This window comes from Hippocampus bargibanti, linkage group LG02 (assembly GCF_051943395.1).
Source record: "Hippocampus bargibanti isolate YZ-2025 linkage group LG02, ASM5194339v1, whole genome shotgun sequence".
Taxonomy (NCBI): domain Eukaryota; kingdom Metazoa; phylum Chordata; class Actinopteri; order Syngnathiformes; family Syngnathidae; genus Hippocampus; species Hippocampus bargibanti.
Window position 1 is genome coordinate 22,329,155 of NC_142735.1, and position 20,539 is coordinate 22,349,693.

General features: G+C 41.5%; 1 protein-coding gene across 11 annotated transcripts; it reads right to left on the bottom strand.

Annotated features, from left to right (window-relative positions):
- Window positions 1-2,671: 2,671 nt before the first annotated feature.
- On the bottom strand, window positions 2,672-19,906 carry ablim2 (actin binding LIM protein family, member 2). 11 transcript variants are annotated; one of them, XR_016114218.1, is made up of 22 exons: window positions 18,569-18,717; window positions 15,652-15,801; window positions 13,261-13,444; window positions 11,211-11,323; window positions 10,992-11,118; window positions 10,826-10,919; window positions 10,581-10,668; window positions 10,433-10,491; window positions 9,870-9,947; window positions 9,630-9,773; window positions 9,431-9,545; window positions 9,052-9,285; window positions 7,638-7,697; window positions 7,461-7,526; window positions 5,945-6,052; window positions 5,545-5,598; window positions 5,200-5,237; window positions 4,419-4,527; window positions 4,281-4,339; window positions 3,770-3,930; window positions 3,603-3,683; window positions 3,475-3,506 (listed from the first exon to the last, which is right to left on the bottom strand). XR_016114218.1 is itself a non-coding variant. In XM_088990212.1 (21 exons), the coding sequence occupies exons 1-21, from the start codon at window positions 18,687-18,689 to the stop codon at window positions 3,393-3,395; spliced, it is 2,139 nt and encodes a 712-aa protein (XP_088846338.1). In that variant the 5' UTR covers window positions 18,690-18,716; the 3' UTR covers window positions 2,672-3,392. The 11 variants fall into 11 exon arrangements, 1 of the variants encoding a protein (XP_088846338.1); XR_016114221.1 differs by lacking the exon at window positions 18,569-18,717 and adding an exon at window positions 19,675-19,906 and having other exon boundaries at window positions 3,478-3,506; XM_088990212.1 differs by lacking the exons at window positions 7,461-7,526; window positions 7,638-7,697 and having other exon boundaries at window positions 2,672-3,506; window positions 3,770-3,777; window positions 3,870-3,930; window positions 18,569-18,716.
- Between the last annotated feature and the right edge of the window lie 633 nt (window positions 19,907-20,539).

The window sequence follows — 20,539 nt, forward strand, 5'->3', positions numbered from 1 at the left end:
CTCTGTATTTATCCGGGCTTGGGACCGGCACAATAAGACACTGGCTTGTGTCCCCTTGTGGCTACAGAACAAGCAATTCGATGAGCTTAATAAAGATAAAGATGCTCGATAAAAAGGCAATGACAGCAAGGATAATAGTCGGCAATAATAATGTTCACGAAGCAACTTGATTGTGCACTTTTGTACTATACCAATTCCATATGTGCAGTTTTTAAATGGATTGGATTTTAAAAAGTTTTCAATCAGATTAATTGAAAAAAATAGTATTAAAACATTTTGACGGTTGCAGCCCTGCATTTAACGACACAATAAAACTTATACTTGCAATCTTTATCATAAAATCCCTTTCATCATATCAGAATTAAATAAATTATGGCATACAGCTGATCCTTCATTTCACTCAATATAATTTTTCACAGAAAGGTATAATTATCATGCAATGGCTTGTATACAGAAATAAATGCTATACAATATGTTTATGTCCTCAGTAGTAGATGCTTACATACAGTACATCTTGCAATATTGTTGTGAGATTTACTTTTGCATTATTCCATGATGCATTTAAGCAACAAAGCGGCATGAATAAATAAAGCTAAAACGATTATATACTATGTCATAGTTTGGGATTCATGGCTCCAACAGTCATTCAATAAGATCGAAAACATAAAGAAAAGATGTTACAGTGTGTGTGAATCCAAACAATTGAAAGACAAGTGCAAAATATATCCCTCCACCCCTCACACACACACAAACCACGGCATCTGATGTTATGAGGACAATTCAGCAGCAAACAACAACAAAAAAACTAGGCGAAAAGTCACAATGTTATAATAAAACCATACTATTACCTGAAAATGCTGCAAACTTACAAGAATAAACTTGTAATACCAAGAGAAAAAAAGTCAGAATGATATGAGAATAAAGTCGGAATAATATGAGAAATGTTATGTCATGAGAATGAAATTCGACCATTACATGAACAATCCACAAACTAAAATCGTGATATAACAAGAAAGAAACGTCCTGATTTGAAAAGGACACCACGATTTCCCCGGTCTGCCCACCATTACCAGAAACTACCGTATCTCCGCCCTCTGCCCTACAGATCCACGAACTGGACGTTAGACGGCTCTTCAAGCAGCAGAAGATCAAGAAAGCTGCAGGACCTGACAGAGTGTCCCCCTCCTGCCTGAGAGTCTGCGCTGACCAGCTGGCTCTGGTCTTCACACGAATCTTCAACAGACCCCTGGAGCAGTGTGAAGTCCCATCCTGCTTCAAACAGTCTACTATCGTCCCAGTTCCAAAGAAACCAGCACCCTCGGGATTGAACGACTATAGACCTGTCGCTCTGACGTCTGTGGTCATGAAGTCCTTTGAACGCCTCGTGCTGAACCACCTAAAGAACATCACCGGACCTCTGCTAGATCCTCTTCAGTTTGCCTACCGGGCAAACAGGTCTGTGGAGGATGCAGTCAACATCGGACTGCACCACATCCTCGACCACCTTGACAACACAGGAACCTACGCAAGGATCCTGTTTGTGGACTACAGCTCTGCGTTCAATACCATCATCCCAGAACTCCTCATCCCCAAACTTCTCCAGCTTGGTGTGTCTCCTACGATCTGCCAGTGGACCCTCAGCTTCCTGACAGGACGGACACAACAGGTCAGACTGGGAAATATATCATCCACAACACGAACCACGAGCACTGGAGCCCCGCAGGGATGCGTCCTCTCTCCATTGCTCTTCTCTCTCTACACAAACGACTGCACCTCAACGCACCCAGCTGTCAAATTCATAAAGTTCGCAGACGACACCACGGTCATCGGTCTCATCAAAGACGGCGACGAGTCTGCGTACCGACAACAAGTGGAGCAGCTGGAGCTCTGGTGCAGCCGTCACAACCTGGAGCTGAACACGCTCAAGACAGTTGAGATGATCGTGGACTTCAGGAAACATCCATCACCACAGCTACCCCTCACACTATCCAACTGCCTGGTGTCAACCGTTGAGACCTTCAAGTTCCTGGGAATCACAGTCTCCCAGGACATGAAGTGGGAGGTCAACACCAACTCTATTCTGACAAAGGCCCAACAGAGAATGTACTTCCTGAGGCTGCTAAAGAAGCATGGCCTGCCACAGGAGGTGCTGCAACATTTCTACACGGCTGTCATCGAATCCATCCTGTGTTCTTCCATCACCGTTTGGTTCGGGGCCGCCACAAAAATGGACAAAATCCGACTTCAACGGACAGTTAGGACGGCGGAAAAAATCATTGGCACCGCCCTACGCACTCTCGAGGACTTGCACACTGCAAGAATCCAAACAAGGGCGCGGAAAATCCTACTGGACCCTCCGCACCCTGCCCACCACCTTTTCCAGCTACTCCCCTCAGGCAGGCGCTACCGATCCATGCGCACCAAATCCAGCAGACATTTAAACAGCTTCTTCCCCCAGGCCATTAACTCTTTGAACTCTTTCAACAGTAGCCAAAATGGAACTGTATAGTGCCACTTAGCAGTTTTTTTGACGACGATACTAGTGCAGCGTGTTCTACTGGAAACAAATTCCTTGTGTGTTCTACATACTTGGCAATAAAGATGATTCTGATTCTGATTCTGATATTATGCGGTGAAATTTGTAATATGACCAGAAAAAAATGCAACTTTACAAGAATGAAGTTTTTACATTAAAAAAAGACTGAATGTTAGGTGGAAGCAATCGTACTGTAAACATAACGCTGAAATATAACAAGAAAAATTTGCCACGTCATGTGAGTATGCAAGTCATATGACTGAAGTCGTCCTAATGTGAGAGAAAAAAGTTGTCATGTTGTGAGAAAATTAATAATCAAGAATTTTCAAGAACTCTTGATCCCAATATTACCAGAACATTTTAAATGTATGTCCTAACATTACAAACAAAGATGTCGAAACATAAGATATGAAGTCGCAATACTATGAAAAAGTCGTCATTTCACAACAACGTATGGCCATATTACAAGAGTAAAGTTGTGTATCATAATGGGAAAAAAAATCAGAATATAAGGGAGGTGAAAACGTAACATGACAAGAATAACCTGATAGCATGTGACAAAAAAAGATCATAATTCCACGGGAATTAATTAAAAAAAAAGTAAATTTGCAACTTGTGAAAGGCAAATAACGTGAATTTAGGATTTTCCCTCGAAATGACATGAATGTAATGATAGGTAAAGATAAAAAGCTTAAAAGACATGTTTGAGTGCGGGAGGAGCGACAAGCATGGGGCATGCAAAGATTCCTGCAGCTCATTCGGAAGGTCTCCAGTCCAACATCGCCAACGTATTGCACACAAAACTTTTGGCGCGAGGGGGCGCAGGCGCGGCAGCAAACGTTGACCACTGGCGGGTCTAAAAAAGACGAGCCATCTTCTTCAAGTCGTTTTTTTTCCACAAGGCCAGACGTTCAAATTGATCCAAAGTCATTCCGAACACCCTCTGGAAGTCTTCGGGCGACAGATGTCTCTGGGAAAAATCAACAGACGGGTTCAGAATTCACTATTTCGGGATTTTTTGGTAGTGATTATGCAATGAGCTGAGCAAACGTTGAGTGAGTCTCACCTCCAGTCGGGTGCGATCGATGTCTCGGGGAAGCTTCACTTTGACTCGATGTGTTACAGCCAACATTTCGTAAGGGTACACCTGCAGGTATCAGTTGACAATGCATTCAGTGCTCATAATATCCAATTGGAAATTATTTCTACACGCTCCCGAAAATGTATTCTTACCTTGTACTCTGAGAAAAAAGGCAGAGAGGGTAGAATTAATATGGTAAAACACATAAAACATGTGAAGTGTATCGTAGAAAGGAGCCGAAAAAATATTTACCTCTCATGCCACCCCAGCTTTGGGAGTCTGGATCAACTTCATCTTCAACCATCTCAGGAGCCTTTTAAAAATATATATTATAAAATAACAACATTAAAAAATAAGTAAAATAACTAAAAGCATTTCAATAATGTTTTAAAGAGCTAAGGTAAAAAGCAAAAAGCAGAAACCATATGGTTGCAAAAGTATGCACACCCTTTTGTAATTAGGAATGTGGCTGTGTGCAGGATAACCAATCAAATTGATATTCTTGCTAAATGGGTCTTTCAATTCAAGGGCCTCCGATTAACCACGTAGCTATCTTAGATGTTCTAGTAGGCTTTTCTTGACATGCAAATAAAAAAGTCCCTTCAAAATTGATGCCTCTCCCAAATAAGTACCAGTGACACTCTGCTGTTTTTTGTAGCTCACCTTGTAGATGCCATTTCTTCCGTAACCTGGCAAGGATGCCGACTTATTATGAGGAAAATCTGATAACAGATTAAAAAAAGGCGCATTCATTTTAGTCAGAGGTCTTTAAATTGGCATCGACATTCCAAACAAACTCACTAGGCCGAGAGGATTTCATTGGCAAACTACAGGTTGACTTGGACGGGTCATGTTCTTCGGGACCCAGGCGTCCATCAATGTCACTCTTCATGATCATCCAACCGCTCCTCTAAAATGGAAAGAAGAAAAACTCAATTGTAATCTTCACAAGAGAAATGACAAATTTGAATGGGATAACAAGTTATTGCCTTGAGTTGTCATGCGGAAATAGGACAATCTCATTGAAAAATTTCCTTTGATGCTAATGGAAAAAAACAGAAATAATTCTCATAACATAGAAATGGTTTGGCGTACATTCATAACAACAAACATTTTGGTTCAGAAAAATAACATTATTTTGTCGGGGAAAAAATAAAGCGTAATTCTTGAACATTTTGTGCATTAAAATCAGTCTGAAATTAATAATTATAAAAAGTCGACACAACCATGTTAAAATAACACGTTCCCGTCATCTAAAAAATAGAAGTAAAATAAACTCTTTCCGCCATTACTTTGATACTTGTATACAGCACTTCAACTGGAAACAAAATTTGACTTCTTTTTAAGGTGAAGTAAAAAACAATTGGGATAATGTGGTTGCACCGGTATGTATGTAATTAACCACAAATAAAGTTTAAAAATGAAATCTTTAAAACTTTTCTATAATGCTATAATTTGTTATATTCTATATCTTGGAAAAATACACAGTTTCTTCTCAAAAGTAATAATATGAATGTACCCAAATAGGAAAAAAGGGCCGTCACAAAGAATGTCAACAGTAAATAGGAAATGACTCGCTCACCTTCCCATCATCGCCATCCTGCCAGGATGTTCTGGAAGCTGCAAAAGAGTTGAATGTTTGGACAAAGGCAGTCAAACACAGACTAGAATGAAAAAGTCCTAATTTTACGACAAACACGGTAATTTATATTTTCCCAAGATAAGGTCCAGAATGCATCATAGTTGGTCTTCAATGACTCTTGTATGTTCTTGTATCAAGATGTTCTCAAACTTAGCAAGTACCGACATGATGGAAAATGCATGGCCTATGTAATTCTGATAAGTCTACCAGGAATGAGGCGCAGAAAAGTTGCATGCAAAACATTGAACCAAGACAGGGAAGTGTTAAATAGGAAGTGGACTGTACCATGCTGTTTGTAGATAGGGGGTTTTCTATAGATATTATCTTTGACCTCAGTCTCTGGAAATGGGAATCGACAGAGAAGGAAATCAAATGAAAGAAGCACACATCGCAGAGACAGAGAGAGACATAGGGAGAGAGACAGAGAGAAGCAGGAGTTAGCCGTTATTTGGGGCTGAGAAGCCCAAATAAATAAAGTAATAAAAAAATTGCACGGCAGAGCCCAGGTCAACATAAATATTAAAATTTCCAAGTAAAAGACAAAAATAATATAACCTCATCCATGCATTCCATTTGTAAATGTCATAACAGTCATAAATCTGGGTCACAGGGGACGAGAAGTTATTTCTGAGCAAATCAAATACATAATTGGAGCAACAACATCCTTGTGGGTTTACACGCCTACCTGGTATATGGAAATGACGAGGGGCAGCCACGTATGTCGATGTGTACGATGGGGATTTGCCGTCAGAGTAGGCGGAGAAGCTGGGAGTACTTCGACCACTTTCGCTTCCTCCGGTCGGGAACGGACAGGTGGGCATTGAGTACAAGGAGCAACGAGTGGTCAGGTTAGTGGGTGGTTCCTGTCTGAGAGTTTTTCACGGGCAAGGTGTGAAATGGATACACTACACAATGTGGAAGGCGCTGGCAACGTCAAGTTTTCGCAAATTATGATTGGCTTGTCACTAGTCAAATCAAAGTGTCACTCGCTGCTAGTGATAAGCGCATACTGGCCAGAGCTACTTTACACTTTACAGTCACAGGATATTTTTTCTGCGGATGAGCAGCGGCAGCCACACGCGCCAGCGTGCACTCAACCCGGAAGTAACATAAATTATATCTGTAGCGAGCTGCATAAGCATATACAGTAAAGTCTCGTTATATCGATATTCAAGGGAGTCCGAAAAAATATCGATATAACCGGGACTATCGATATATCCGACCCTGTTTGCATGTAATTTTCTCCGTGCGTGCATAGAAATAGTATCGATATAACCGGGACTATCGATATATCCGATATCGATATAACGAGATTTTACTGTATATTGTGTTGATTTAATAGTGTTTATTAACCCACAATGACTGAAGGAGGAGAAGAAATGGATTTAGTTGCAGATATACTGTGAAAGCCATTTTCAAGACAGACTTTTCAATAAAGGTCTGACAATTATTTCCTGGCGAATGGTACCCTCTAGTGGACATGTAGTAAATTACACCACACTTTTTTCAGTCTGGATTGATTCAGACATAGCACTACTGAAGGTCTAGCGATGAAATCCATTCACTGCTCATTTGTCGCGAAGAAAAATTGTAATCTCCTAAAACTACAAAATTACAAAACTAAAGGCCACATTTAACAAGGGAAGAAAGTAATCAAAGTCATGGATGCCAGTTTAATGCGATGATACTTCATCACCAAATCAGAACTTAACATTGGCCCAGTTCTATGAAATGGAGGAGGTTTTCATTCAAGAAGTTAGATTCATTAACCCTGTCTAACTTTGGACTTTTGAAAATGATGCAAAAGCATTTATTGCAAATTATTTTGTGGACCATCAAGATAAGGCTCGCTGATCCTTGGTTTGAGAACCCCTTCACTGTCGCAGGAGAGACTTGGTGGTGGGAGTCACTAGTTGTCGGAGACCGTCACTCAAACCACAAACACACAGCAGCTTGGACCGGTCTCCAACAAACACCAAGAAGGTCTCGCCCAACCTTTCATGAAATACAGTTTACTGACAAAAAGAATGTTGTTGATGGTGGCGTTGCATGCCTTTGAATTTGAGATCAGCACAGCTTTTGAGTGGAAGCTAAAGGTTAGGAGGTGAATCTCCGCTTGTCACGAGTTGTCCAAGCTCATGTACAAAAGAATATGTGCACGTATGGTACCAAAATGGTAGTAAATGACAAACGCAACATACCTCCGCAATCATCCCCAGAGTGGTGACAAGCTTGACAAGTCCACACAGGGATGATCGTGGGACAAACTGAATGTAAAAACCAAATGGACTTGACAACACCACGATAGCATACGACATCACACAAACCGGCTAACCGTTCCACTGAGATGGAGGCGCAGTCGAGAACTGGTGTTTTACCATTAGGGGAAGGAAAAGCGAGATGCAAGGATGTCCTAGGTAGCGGGTCTTGTTTGAACCCTGAGAGATAATTAGGAGATTATTAGGATGTCATGCTTCAAACAAAACTGCGTCCACATACGGTTATGTTTGGTGAAAAAGTCGGGATGCATCACAGCACACCATTCTTCAAGGCCATTGCAGCCCAAATGAAATACAGACAATGGGGGATTTGCTGGTGCTATGGATGGAACGCGACAAATATGGTAAACCGTCCCGAGACACGGTGACATCTGTAAAGCTCAAGATGACGATGGATGCGAACGCTAAGACGAAAAGAACACAAATATAGTGTTCGCTGAAGTCATCATACTTTGTACAATAGGATAGTTTGGGAGGAGAGGGGGGGCGGTTATTTGTTAAAATGCAACATTGTATTTAGATACTGTTTGTATTCATTATCATTTTTACTCTCAAGAAATGAATAATGTGTTATTTTTTGGTATTATAAAAATTTATATATAATATCAATCAATTTTCAATCCGCTTTATCCTCACATTGCACATTGCACTGGGGCTGTCTTCAGGCATTACATGGGTGACACCCTGAACCGGTTTCCACCCAATCGCAGGGCGAATAGAGACGAACAACCATCTGTGCTCACACTCACACATGAGCATAATTTAGAGTGTTCCATTAACCTGCTATGCGTGTTTTTGAAATGTGGGAGGAAACCGGCATACCCCGACAAAACACACGCAGCCAAGGGGAGAACATGCAAATTGCATACAGAAAGCTCAGAGAACCATGAGGTTGGCACGCTAACAACTCGATCATCGGGTTGCCTGCAATTATACCAACACTTTATTTATTTATTTAGTCAGCACTAAGAGATGCTTGTTGCGCTCCTTAACTCATTCAGTGCCAGGGATTTTGTCATTTTTACTCAAATTGCAGGACCCACAATATATTTAGTTTTCGTACTACATCAACATTCAATGCAGTGTAAATAACCTTAGACTTTCTTCTTCCATCAGAAAAAAAAGTTCATTCCTAAGTTATATGGGTCTGGAGTTATCTGAGCTTGAAATGGGGGCTGTACAAAATATAATACAATACATACATATTGATGTACTGTATATAGCTCTTTAACAACAGCTGAAGCTGTAACAAAGCGCTAACATGGACAAAAGGCAAATGCTGCCCCCTCGTGGAAGGGAAAAATATTGCCAGAGGTCTGACCAGCAGTTTATCAGAAATTCGCACAAGAAAAATTCTGGAATGGTGCTCCACGTCATATTTTCAATTCCCGAATAAATTTGGGAATGGCAGTGAATGAGTTAAAAGATTGGCCTTTTTTTGCCGGAGCTTTTGTCCACCCCACCAGCAAATAGTCGACTGTCTGCATTGAATGAGGCCTCAATGGAGGAATACCTCGGAAGTGAGGGATGAAGTTGTGTTGCTGCAGCATGGAAAGCGTGGTGGGGTTCAGGTGTAAAGAGACACCGCTACCCCCACCCCATAGCACATTGCTAGTGGCACCGCTACACCCTACAGTCCCCTTGGAATGGTGCGCTTGATGTGAAGGGGAAGCCCTGGCCAAGCCGGAGGTGAACTTGATGCCACGTGGGAGGGGCTCAATTGTACTTGGGCAATCTATCTCTGGTCCTAAATGTCAAAGATTGTGTCACAGAATGAGGAAAATGCGAATGACTGATGAAGGTGAATTGCAATTCTTATGGATTACGGAATCATATCAAACGCTGGAGCACTGCACAATAGATGGATAATTCTTAAAGTGATAATGTGATACCTGGTCGGCTGTTCGGAGGGGAGCGTGAAGGTGTGTAGCGTCCATAGCCTCCCAAGGAGCTGTTGGAACTGGGACTGGAGGGCCTATGTTGACACGGTGATTTCTCCCCATCGGCCTAGAAGAACAAAACCCAGTTGAACGGAGCATCAACCCAGATACCGACCGCCGACACCAGAACCTCGCCACCCCTCAAGTCTACCTCCCCAAAGTGCCTTTCTTCAGATGCGTAGCTGACGTAAGGCGAGTACGAGAGCATGTCCGGTCGGTCAATGTTGTAGATGGCTTTGGTCTTTGGAAGGGCTGCCAGGTCCTTATAGTCTAGCATCTCTTCTCCGAGCTTGGCCTAGTGACCGAAATGAACCATACCCACCCAAAAAAAAATGGCAATGAAAGAACACCTGAAGAGAAGGGTTGGGTGGAGTCTCTGGCAATATCTTACAAAAATGACTCTGTTGGGAGAGCCCGAGGCACTGGATGCTGGGACGGATGTGATGCTCTCAGATGACGTCCGAGTCACCTGGAACCAGAATGACAGTATTTCAGAAAGAAATGTTCAACTTTATGTTTATTTTGAATTTTTAAATTAGATCCGATTAACTGTAATTAATTTTGAGAGCGTGTTTATTATCCATCTACCAAACAATCCATTTTGTGCGACTTATACTGGCTCAGATAAGCGGCAGACTTCCCTCTCCCCAGCCACTTCTTCCAGCTCCTCCTGGCAGATCCCGAGGTGTTCCCGGGCCAGCTGGGTGACATAGCCTCTCCAGCGTGTCCTGGGTCTTCTGCCAGTGGGCATGCCCGGAACACCTCACCAGGGAGGTGTCCAGGAAGCATCCTAATCAGATGCCTGGACCACCTCGTCTGACTTATTATCTTGTATTAAATTTATTTTTTAAACATGTTTTTTTTAACTTTAATTATGAGTTTTAGGATTGCCGTTAGTTTTAATTTATTTATCCCCCCCTCCATTAATATATTGAATATTTGTCATGTCCTTACCTTATTCTTCTCCTCCTGCTTTGCTGCTTGTCTGCATGGGGGGTGCCAGATTGATGATCCTACAGGATTGGAGACTAGTTTTTAAGTCCTCTGTGACACCCGTCCACCTACTGTATGTTAACCCTCAAAAAGTGTTTTGGCGCTCCACCTTGGAGGTACATCTCTTCTCCTTCTGCAAACATTTGCTCACAGCGGGCACAGCGCGCACATGACGGGTGGTAGTGCTTCTCCCCGGCCTGTTGATGGACAAACACACTTAAGCATAGTGGAGTTTGGAGACTTAGAACTGCGATCTCACCACTCGGTGAAGCCGGCCAGTTGCCCTCCATACTCATGTGGAGCCTGAACACATCCGCACGTTGCGCTAGATGAATAGTGACAACACCCTCTTACCTCCAGTACTTTCCCGGTGATATATTTCTTGCAGCTCTCACACTGGATGCCGAACATGGCGTGGTAGTCCAGCTCACAAAACGGGATCCCGTCCCTTAGTAAAAACATGGAGAACCATTGAGACAACTAAAAAATATTAGCAGGCGGCTAGCGTTGGAGGACTCACTTGCTAATGTACTCGGCATTGAGGACCTTGTTACACACTTTGCACTTGAAGCAGCCAAGGTGCCAATGTTTGTCCAAGGCTACGAGAGACTGTTCGTTCTTAAACTCTTTCCCGCAGCCGCAGCAGTCTAGATGGGAACCACACCAAAGGTTCAGTCCACTTTTGATATGTAGCAATACATGTGCAAACCCCAAACAGTTTTACGAAGGCATTACTAACTGTGGACAGCCTGGATGGGCGCATGACTGTTTGTAGGAAGAGGCTGGGTACAATTTTGGCAGACGCATTCCTTCCCATTAAAAGTCACCCGGTCACCAGCCGGGAATGGCTGCCTGCAATATGAATGGATGATAATGTTGAGAAAAATAAAGTGCCCATTCACGCTGAGAGGCAAACAAGATGGATTTGTACCTCTGAGTCATTTGCTGTAGTAAAAAACACACACACACACACACACACACACACACACACACACACGCACACGCACACGCACACACACACACACACACACACACACACACACACACACACACACACACACACACACACACACACACAGACCTACTTTAATAATTTTTTTGGGCAAAAGATCAGTGTTGTAATTTAGGCCAATTAGTCAAATTCTGAAATCTGTTACAATTACCCGACAGTTTAAGTTAACCTAATTACATTTACCCCCCAAAAATGTTTAATTGGATTGGATTGGATTGGATTTGCCTTTATTAGTCTCACAGTGGAGAAATTTACATTTCACAGCAGCAAAGTGATGAAAGGAATGAGAGTAGAAAAACAAAATACTTGAGCTGCTGGAAAGGCAGCCACTCTCACGGCGCCATCTTGAAGTCAAAAGAACAAAAAAAAAAACTAAATAACAAATAATATGGATATATATAATATATGGATGGTTCTCAATTAATAAGGGCAAATTTAAGAATGAAAAAAATCCAGAGCTAGACATATGCATTAAAATCCCTCTTGAGGATTATTATCCAACATGTAAATCATCAAATCTCTTTAACGCGAAGTGATGAGAGTATTTTATTTACTTCACCATTTCAACCATTTGCTCTCGGAAGGTCTTCATTTCACGCGATTTCACACTGCCCAAATTTGTCTTCTTTAAATTTTTTTGTTGTGTCCCCAGTTAGAATCATAATCAGGAACAGAAAGTCTTTAATAATCCCACAATGGAGAAATGTTCAATCTACAGCAGCAAAATTGAAAAGGTGGGGTGAAAAGATAAAAACAATGTCAGTGGACTGAAATGTTTAAAATGTTTCACAAAAAGAACTGGACATAGTGCAAGTATAAAAAAGTTGGACTAAACTCAAATTTATTCGGGAATTGAAAATATACCTAGAGCGGCCATTCCCGAATTTGTTCGGGTTTTGTTTTTTTCATGCTTGGGTGCCGTTAAAGCGCTGGCCATGGCCGCTGGTTATTTTATTTTCCACAAGGGGGCAGCATTTCCCTTTTTTCCACATCAGCGCTTAGTTCCAGCTTCAGTTGTTGTTAAAGCACTATATCAATCAATATGTATGTATTGCTTTGTATTTTGGACAGCCGCGCTCATTTCAAGCTTGGATAACTCCAGACCCATACAATTGAGGAATTAACTCTTTCTTTCTGATGAAAGAAGAGAGTCTAGGGGTTTCTAACCCTGTATTAAATGTTTATGTAGTCCTAAAACTCAATATTCTGTGGGTCCTGGAATTTCAGTGACAATGAAATATTTGCACGTCTGCCAATTAAAATCCATCAAGTCAACATAGACTGTAAAGTAGTTTATCTAGATCAGAGGTCTCAAACTCCGGTCCTCGAGGGCAAAAAACCGACATTTTTTCCAAGTCTCCCTGTTGCAATGCGCCTGAGGCTGTGTTGCAACAGGGAGACTTGGAAAACATGTAGGATTTTAGCCCTCGAGGACCGGAGTTTGAGACCCCTGATCTAGATCGACAATTATTTGATAGAATTTTAAGTGGAAAATTCAAAAGCTCAAATATTTAAAAACCGCAGTTCTACATTAAATCTCACCGTTATTTTTTTTATTTTTTTTTTTTTACCGTTTTAGGGACAGCGGCCACTAAGTGGATTTATCATGTGATCAGCAGACGGAAAATAAAAAAAAATCGGCTTAGTTATAACTACTGTCCTGATTTAAAAAAAAAATACTATATGGACCGGAAAAACTGTAAAGATTATCATTGCTTGATTAAAAAAACACATGTACAGTAGTACACAATCCAACTTGATTTTGTAGTTTCCTTACTTGCATGAAGAACAGACAAAGCAGTGGGGGTGGTAGGTCTTGCCCAGGGCGGACACTACTTCTCCTTCGATGAAGTCCTGGCAGCTGAAGCAGCGAGTACCGTACATACGCTGGTAATCCTGCGTGCACATGTACTCGCCCTGTCGCAGGAAGAAGCCTCCATTGGCCAGTTCGCATCCGCACACTAGCCAGGGCCAAAGACCAGGCGGATCCATCAATCGCACAGTAAGGCCTCTAATACAATAGAGCCGCATAGCGGCCAATAGGTGGGAGTGGATTTATTTATTTTGTTCCCCCGCCAGAATCTGAGCTTTCCTTCGACATCAGTAAGCTTTCATGTTGACTTCCAAGCCGAAGCATTTTGCACAAACATGCATGCCAACCGACAGTAATGTGTGAAGGTTTGTTTGGGCTTTTTGCAAGAATGTGAGAGGTATGCAGTGTATATCCAAGAGTCAAGTTATTCGACCCGTCCTGTCCCAAATAGACGTTGGGATGTGCTTTCAAATGATGAAAAGAATGAAGCCTCATGTTATGCTGTGATTCAAGTTGACACATTGGAAAACCTCACACTTTTTTGCGAAATATGTATTTTGGCATCATTTATTTTCCTCTATCGGACACTTTTAGGGATAGCGGGTCAAAGGGAATCAGGATCACTATTATATTAACTCATTCACTGCCAGACAATGTGCAAAAATGTGTCCACTCCAGTGCTAGGGTTTTTGTCATTTTCACTCAAATTCCAGGACCCACAAAAGATTGAGTTTTAGGACTACATAAACATTCAATGTAGCGTAAGAAACCTTCTTTCATCAGAAAAAAAAGTTTATATCGAGCTTATTTGGTTCTAGAGTTATCTGCAGTGAAAGTGGGGCGGCTGTACAACAGGCAAATGCTGCCCCCTCACGGGAGGCATAAACATTGGCAGAGGTCTGACCAGAGCTTGATCCGCATTCCCTCGCAAGAAAAACCAAAACCTGAAGAAATTCAGGAATGGCGCTCCATATCATGCTTTTCAATTCCAGAATAACTTTGGGAATGGCAGTGAATGAGTATATGTTCCTAAAAAAATTGTGGGGAAAAAAAAAATCGATGTGACATCACTAAAACTCAGCTCAGTGTTTTTTAGGTTGCAGGTAAAATGTAGCCATTGTTATTTTTTGGAGGGCAAGCAATAAGTGGATCAGGATTTTGGAGTCAATATTCAATTAACGAGGTGAAAAAATAAATTTTCAAATTAATTTCAACAAAAATGTCACAATGCTACGCAGAGTGGGCCAGTGGTTAGCATATTGACATCAAAAGGTTCTGAGGTATCAAGTTCAATTCCAGCACAGGCCACCCTGTGTGGGTTTTCTCCAGGTACTCCGGTTTCTTCCCACATTCCAAAAGTCAACATGAGTCTAATTGAACATTCCAAAGTCTCCCTAAATGAGTTCAGATGGTTGTTTGTCTCTGTGTGCCTTGCGATTGGGTGGCAACTGGTTTAGGGTGACCCCCCCCCCCCCTAATGGCCAAAGACAGCTGTGATAGGCTCCAGCACCCTCTGCCGCAACACTTGTGTCGATAAGGAGGTCGAAAAATTGATATTACATTTTTTTTGTGTTAGGTACTATATGGGTTATGGGTCAAGTTGACCCATTAACTCAAATGGCATTTCGGGAGGGCTAAGTTAGGTTCCTGAAAAAGTTGAATTTCGTCCAACGTTATGTCTCCATTCTTGGAATTTCAGTCTGCCGTTTTCTTTTACTGCACTGACATTTACAATGATGCAATATTGATTGAGTAATGGAGGAAGGTTTTCCCTTGGTTGGCTACGTTACTGAGTCAACATCCCTCCATGTTTGGAATTTCGGTAACTTAAGTTCGCTGGATTGTTTTTTTTTTCTTTACAGGAATGACACTTGCTATGCTACGACCGTATGTTGATTAAATAGTGGAGTAAAGTTGCCTCAGCGGTAACAGTTAGCAACTAGGTCAATGGGTTGGCATTTCAGTAGCTTAAGAGCAGGTACTTTTCTCGTTCGGATTGCTCTAATATTGTTACTTTTGTGTGTTGAAAATAATGAAGTAAAGTTACCCGCAGGCTGGTGAAGTCAGCATGTCAAACATGTCTGCATTAGACATCCTTGAAATTCCAGGAAATGAAACGCTGGTGTTTCTATCTGCTTGTCTGACACTTAATAAACTGCTTTTGTGTATTTAGACAAATAATTGCTAAGCTAGCAAAGTTAGCCAGTCAAAAAGTAGCGGTCCTTTCATTTTCAGTAAATAGAGTCAGTGTTTTCATTTCTGGACTGACACTCCAGACTGTCATCAAGTTCAGCTCCCAAGACTGCAATTCACCGCAACATTAAAATTGAAGCCAAACTTGTGAGTGTTACACACCTTTACAAATGAAACACTTGATGTGAAAGTGTTTATTTTGGACTCGCAGGGCCTCCCCTTTGCAAGGCTTCCCGCAGTTCTGGCAGGGAACGGGGCCTCGTCCTGGTTTCTGCTGCGCCGCCGGGCTTTGCACAGCCTGCTGCTGAATCACTAAAGGGGAATACACACACAGAGGGACGTCAAGAGGTTGTGTGTGGGAGTCCATATTTCACACTAATAGAACTTCTTTATCGTTCATTTAGTGAATGAGCTTTGGAAGGGAGCTGCCCAAAGGGTTTGGCTTCATTGCCTTTATTTTGACAGGAAGCTATGATGTCAGCAAACCGGTTTCATCTCCACCTCCCTTAAGTGTACATTGTGCCGAGGTTCAAGTTCGCTTGTGAATTGAAACCAGATGTGACCTTTGACGAAAAATAGAAGTCTTTGTCTTTCGACGTCGTGAAGCAGCATGCGGTTCGTTGGCCAGGGTCACGTGTGTAAGCCCTGCAACTAACAAGTACAGTTGTAAAGTTGAAGGATGGCACCTTGTGATCCCGTAGTGTTTATTTTATTGATGAAAATATATTAAGCAATCATTTTACTTGAGAAATTAAAAGGCTTTAATGTCGTCCCGTTTACAACAGGATGTGTGGTTTATTTTACTTTTTTAAATTGAATGTATATGAAAAAACTCAAACAGGAGTGTATACCCGCCCACCCCGGGCTATACTGCAAATCCTTATTTAAAGGTGCCAAGTTATACTGTATGCCCTATCTAAAAATAGGAGACCCTGTAATACTTGGCGGTATTCCTGTTCTTGAACTATTGCAGTTGGAGGCGTTGTCCAATGCTCACAAATAACACAACGGGGCAACTTTGACTTGACTTTGCTGTCTAAGGAAGTACAACATAACTGTATCCATGAATTACAGTAAAGTCTCGTTATATCGATATCGGATATATCGATAGTCCCGGTTATATCGATATTTTTTCGGACTCCCTTGAATATCGATATAACGAGACTTTACTGTAATTGTTTCAAAAATTTTCAAATTCACGGATTTCTTTTTTTTAACAGAAACAGGAGTGCTGGAAATGGCCAAAATTACTCTAAAATGGTTGCCTCGAGTGTCTTGATTGTTTTTTTGTAGTCCTGCTCGTGATTGAATATTAGAGTGGTCAGTACTGTAAAAAATGTTTAATCTTCATTTAAGACATATTTCTACATTCACACAATTGTTTAGATCACACAAAGTATATACTGTAAGTACTTCTTCACCTTGGCCCACCCTCAAATGTCTGGATTTGGCCTGTTTTACTTGGCCTGTTTTACCCCCCCCCCCCCCCCCCCCCCCCGCCTTTCGTCTCCATTCTCATAAAACAACTAAATCCTTTATTAAACCGGTCTGGTGGGGTGTGGTTCAATTTGGATCGTTCATACAATAGCCTGCTTAGGCAACACAGGTTAGGCACCATTTGTAATGCTGATGAGGTGATACCGGAGGGAGTGGGGCAAGCAGGCCAGTCGTTAGTCAGGAATGTAGGAACAATCAGTGGGCCCACAGGGAGTGGTCCTCTGCTCCCCCCAACCTGAGAGTAGGGACCTATCATAGCTGGGTCCGGCGCCGCCATGTCTGGACATTAGGGATATATAAATAGGGCTGATACGACCAGTAAGACTTTAGTTCGCTGACGAAGCCTCTTGGATAGGAGGCGAAATGTCCGACACCTTCAAAAAAGTACAGATGACGGCTGAAGAAACCTTCTCATCGATGGACCACTCCTGTACGACTGAAAGCTTACACTGACGAACTAGCTAGCTAGTTTTCTATCTATTTGAGTTACTTCCGGGTTGAGTGAACGCTGGCCTGTGTGGCTGCCGCTACTCACGCACATGTATCCTGTGACTGTAAAATGACGTTGAGCGTTTTGAAAGGCGCTTATAAATTAAATGTATTATTATTATTACTATCATTATTAATAATATTTATTTGAAAACTACATTTTTAGTAAGTAACAAAAGTGTTCAAAATTAAGAGACTCAGACATAATAAACAAATTACAGAATTTATAAGTGAGAACATAAACATATCATAAATAAACAAAAATCATATTTAACATATAAAAATATATATGTATGAGCTTTATTGAATCTTATGGTTTGAAATAATTTGTTTTTTTTTGGGGGGGGGGTATTTTAAAGAGAAACAGAAGTCCACTTCATATACAAAAACAAGACAAATAGTTTATCAAATAATTTGTATCTTCAATTCAAAACAACATGACTTAAAAAAATGTAAAGAATTTAACATTTTATGTCAGAAATGTAAAGGTGGGTACATAGTGGTTGACAATAGTTAGCACATTTCACTTCTTCCTATGTTTAGTTTGCATTTTCTACCTGTATGGGTTTTCTCCATGTACTTCAGGTTCCTCCCTCATTTCAAAAACATGGGATGCAAATTAAACACTCTAAATTGACCCCTGGTGCGATTGTGAGCATGTATGGTTGTTTGTCAACCGGTTCAGAGTGTCCCCCGCTTAATGCCTGAAGACAGCTGTGAAAGACTCCGCAAATTTGGTGAGGGTAAGCGGATTTGAAAGTTAAAGGATCGGATTTTCAGTTAAAATAGAAAAAATAATGTTGGCTTATTTTAAACTGTGATTCTTACTGTGTATTTTTTTCAAAGATAGGTAGTCTGAAATAGTCATTGATATTTGTATCCCTGCAAATATTGTGAAAAAAATGCAATCAATTATCAAATATGAAACGCTCCATGGTAAAGCAAACATCCTCAATGCTGGAGTTGTTCTCCAGACAGAAAGTGCTCCATACTTGTATAAGCACAGGCTCGTCTTGCTGCAGGTGTTCCATAGAAAAAAAATAGTCCTGTATGTTTCTTGTTTTCTCTCATGGCACAGCATGCTGATTCCTACCTGATTCTTCTGGCATTGCAATGGATGATGTCCTTCTTTTCGTCAATGATCTCCTAGCAAGAATTTTAGAGCTGCTGGATCGTCGCCTATGCAGCAGTGGTGTAATAATAAATGAGAGCATGCCTTCTATCCCCAGCTCTGGAATGAGCTGCAGGTCATGTGACTTTCTCGCTCACTCTCGCTCTGTGTTATTTCAGACATGTGGTATAAATAGAAGCATATGGCGCACAAAAAGAATGACACTAGGTGGGTGGGGGGGATGATTTTTCCTATTGGAGTGTGAATGTAAATAAGGGGGTCCCAAGCTTCTTGGGTCAGAGACTTCCGACAACTGAGAAATATTTCCAAGAGTCCCTTCATAATCATCCCTCATAAACTGAAAGCAAAATAAGTGTGTTTACAATGGTATTATAGTGAAAAAGTTGCCTCTTTTCCAGAAATATGTCGGAACGTCACAATGACAAATACAATAAATCGTAATGATTCTAAGATAAAGCTGGTAATTGATATGAAAATGAACACAAGGCAAACACTCTCTTAAACATCTAACACCATACCCGCCACAAGTCCAGAATCCAAAAGCATAACCAAACACCGTGACAGGTGCTAGTTCAATCCATCACCCACAGTGACAGCTGCAGAACCCAGTGATTTACACCAGAGAGAAGATGTGGGATTTTTAGGGAATCCAACACCTTGACAACAACTCGGTTGTGCCTACTGTGTCTGGGCACGGTTACTGAGTGCGTGTTCCTTGTTTGGACCACCTGCAGCAGAAACCCTAAGAACTCAGTGATGAGCACCACAAAGAAAAAGCGCGGATTGTGGGAGAATATCAATATCTTGACAGAGACGAGGCTTGTTGTACTTTGTCTTGGCATAGTTGCTACGTGCGCGTTACAGGTAGGGGTCACCATCCGCAATGGCAACATCAGAACCCGACACAAGACCCCAAGGGTAAACGAGTTATATTGTGGTGGGACCAACCACATTGACAGGAGTGACAGTGTAGTACAAATGGTAGCAATAGAATCTCCTTCATTTATCATGGTTGCATCGTATCAATATTTCAAGATAATGGGCTAGCTCCAGTCAAAATGTCTTACCAGTGCTGCTCATGGTGTCAGTCAGATAATGCGCTGTAAATAAAGAGGCTCCCCTCACCGGCCCGACATGAATGATGCCAGCAGCTGCGGCGCACCGCCCACTAACCACCTTTCGTGTGTGCGTGAGGGAGTTCTTCTTTAGAAGGGCCCCACCAGAGGTCTGGGAACTCCTGGTTTTATTGTATATTACTGATGGATCAGGGCCCGCAGACGACACTGCGGCAACGCCTCTCTCTAAAACGCAGACAGCTAGGGCGTGGACGGACTTTACAAAACATGGGACGTAAAGATTCTATTATAAACCGAGAATTATATCGATGGACTACCAAAATAAAAGTATAGTATTTTCCAGTACTTATAATAAAATACAATCACCGACAAAAATTGCATTTTACGAATTAATAATATTTATATATGTGGTCAGTCTTTGGTATATGCAAATAAAATAATCTAAAACGTTTTCTCAATGTCAAATTGTTTTACGTTGAAAAGACATTCCGCTCACTTTCTTGACGGAATTGCGGGAAATGACATTTCACACTGTAGAAGACGGTGCAGCAATGCAGGGGAATTGTAGTCTCCAAAAGAATGCAACCCCACTCGTTTTGCCTAGCGCGAGGCGTGTTTGGACCACAAATTTGGGATAGAAACTTTAATTGTCTTGAAAGAAAACTGGTTCAAATTATATTGCTTTCCCTGTGCGCGCATTTGTATGCATAACGCGACCACAGTTGCTCCTTTAGTTTTCAGATAAAAAGTAAACTACAATGCCTTGTTTGAAAAAAAAGTATACCCTTACTGTAGTAGATAATGACGAATGAACGTTTCGTAACAGGAAGCGGGAGTCTACAATTCCTGATTTACT

Coding starts and splice junctions, on each gene's coding strand:
- ablim2 (XM_088990212.1), bottom strand. CDS start 18,689: ATGCTCTCATTTATTATTACACCACTGCTGCATAGGCGACGATCCAGC. Junction 6,053..9,051: donor CTTCATCCCTCACTTCCGAG/GTATTCCTCCAT, acceptor TCCCGACCGGAG/GAAGCGAAAGTGGTCGAAGT. Junction 5,238..5,544: donor CCCTATCTACAAACAGCATG/GTACAGTCCACT, acceptor ACTCTTTTGCAG/CTTCCAGAACATCCTGGCAG.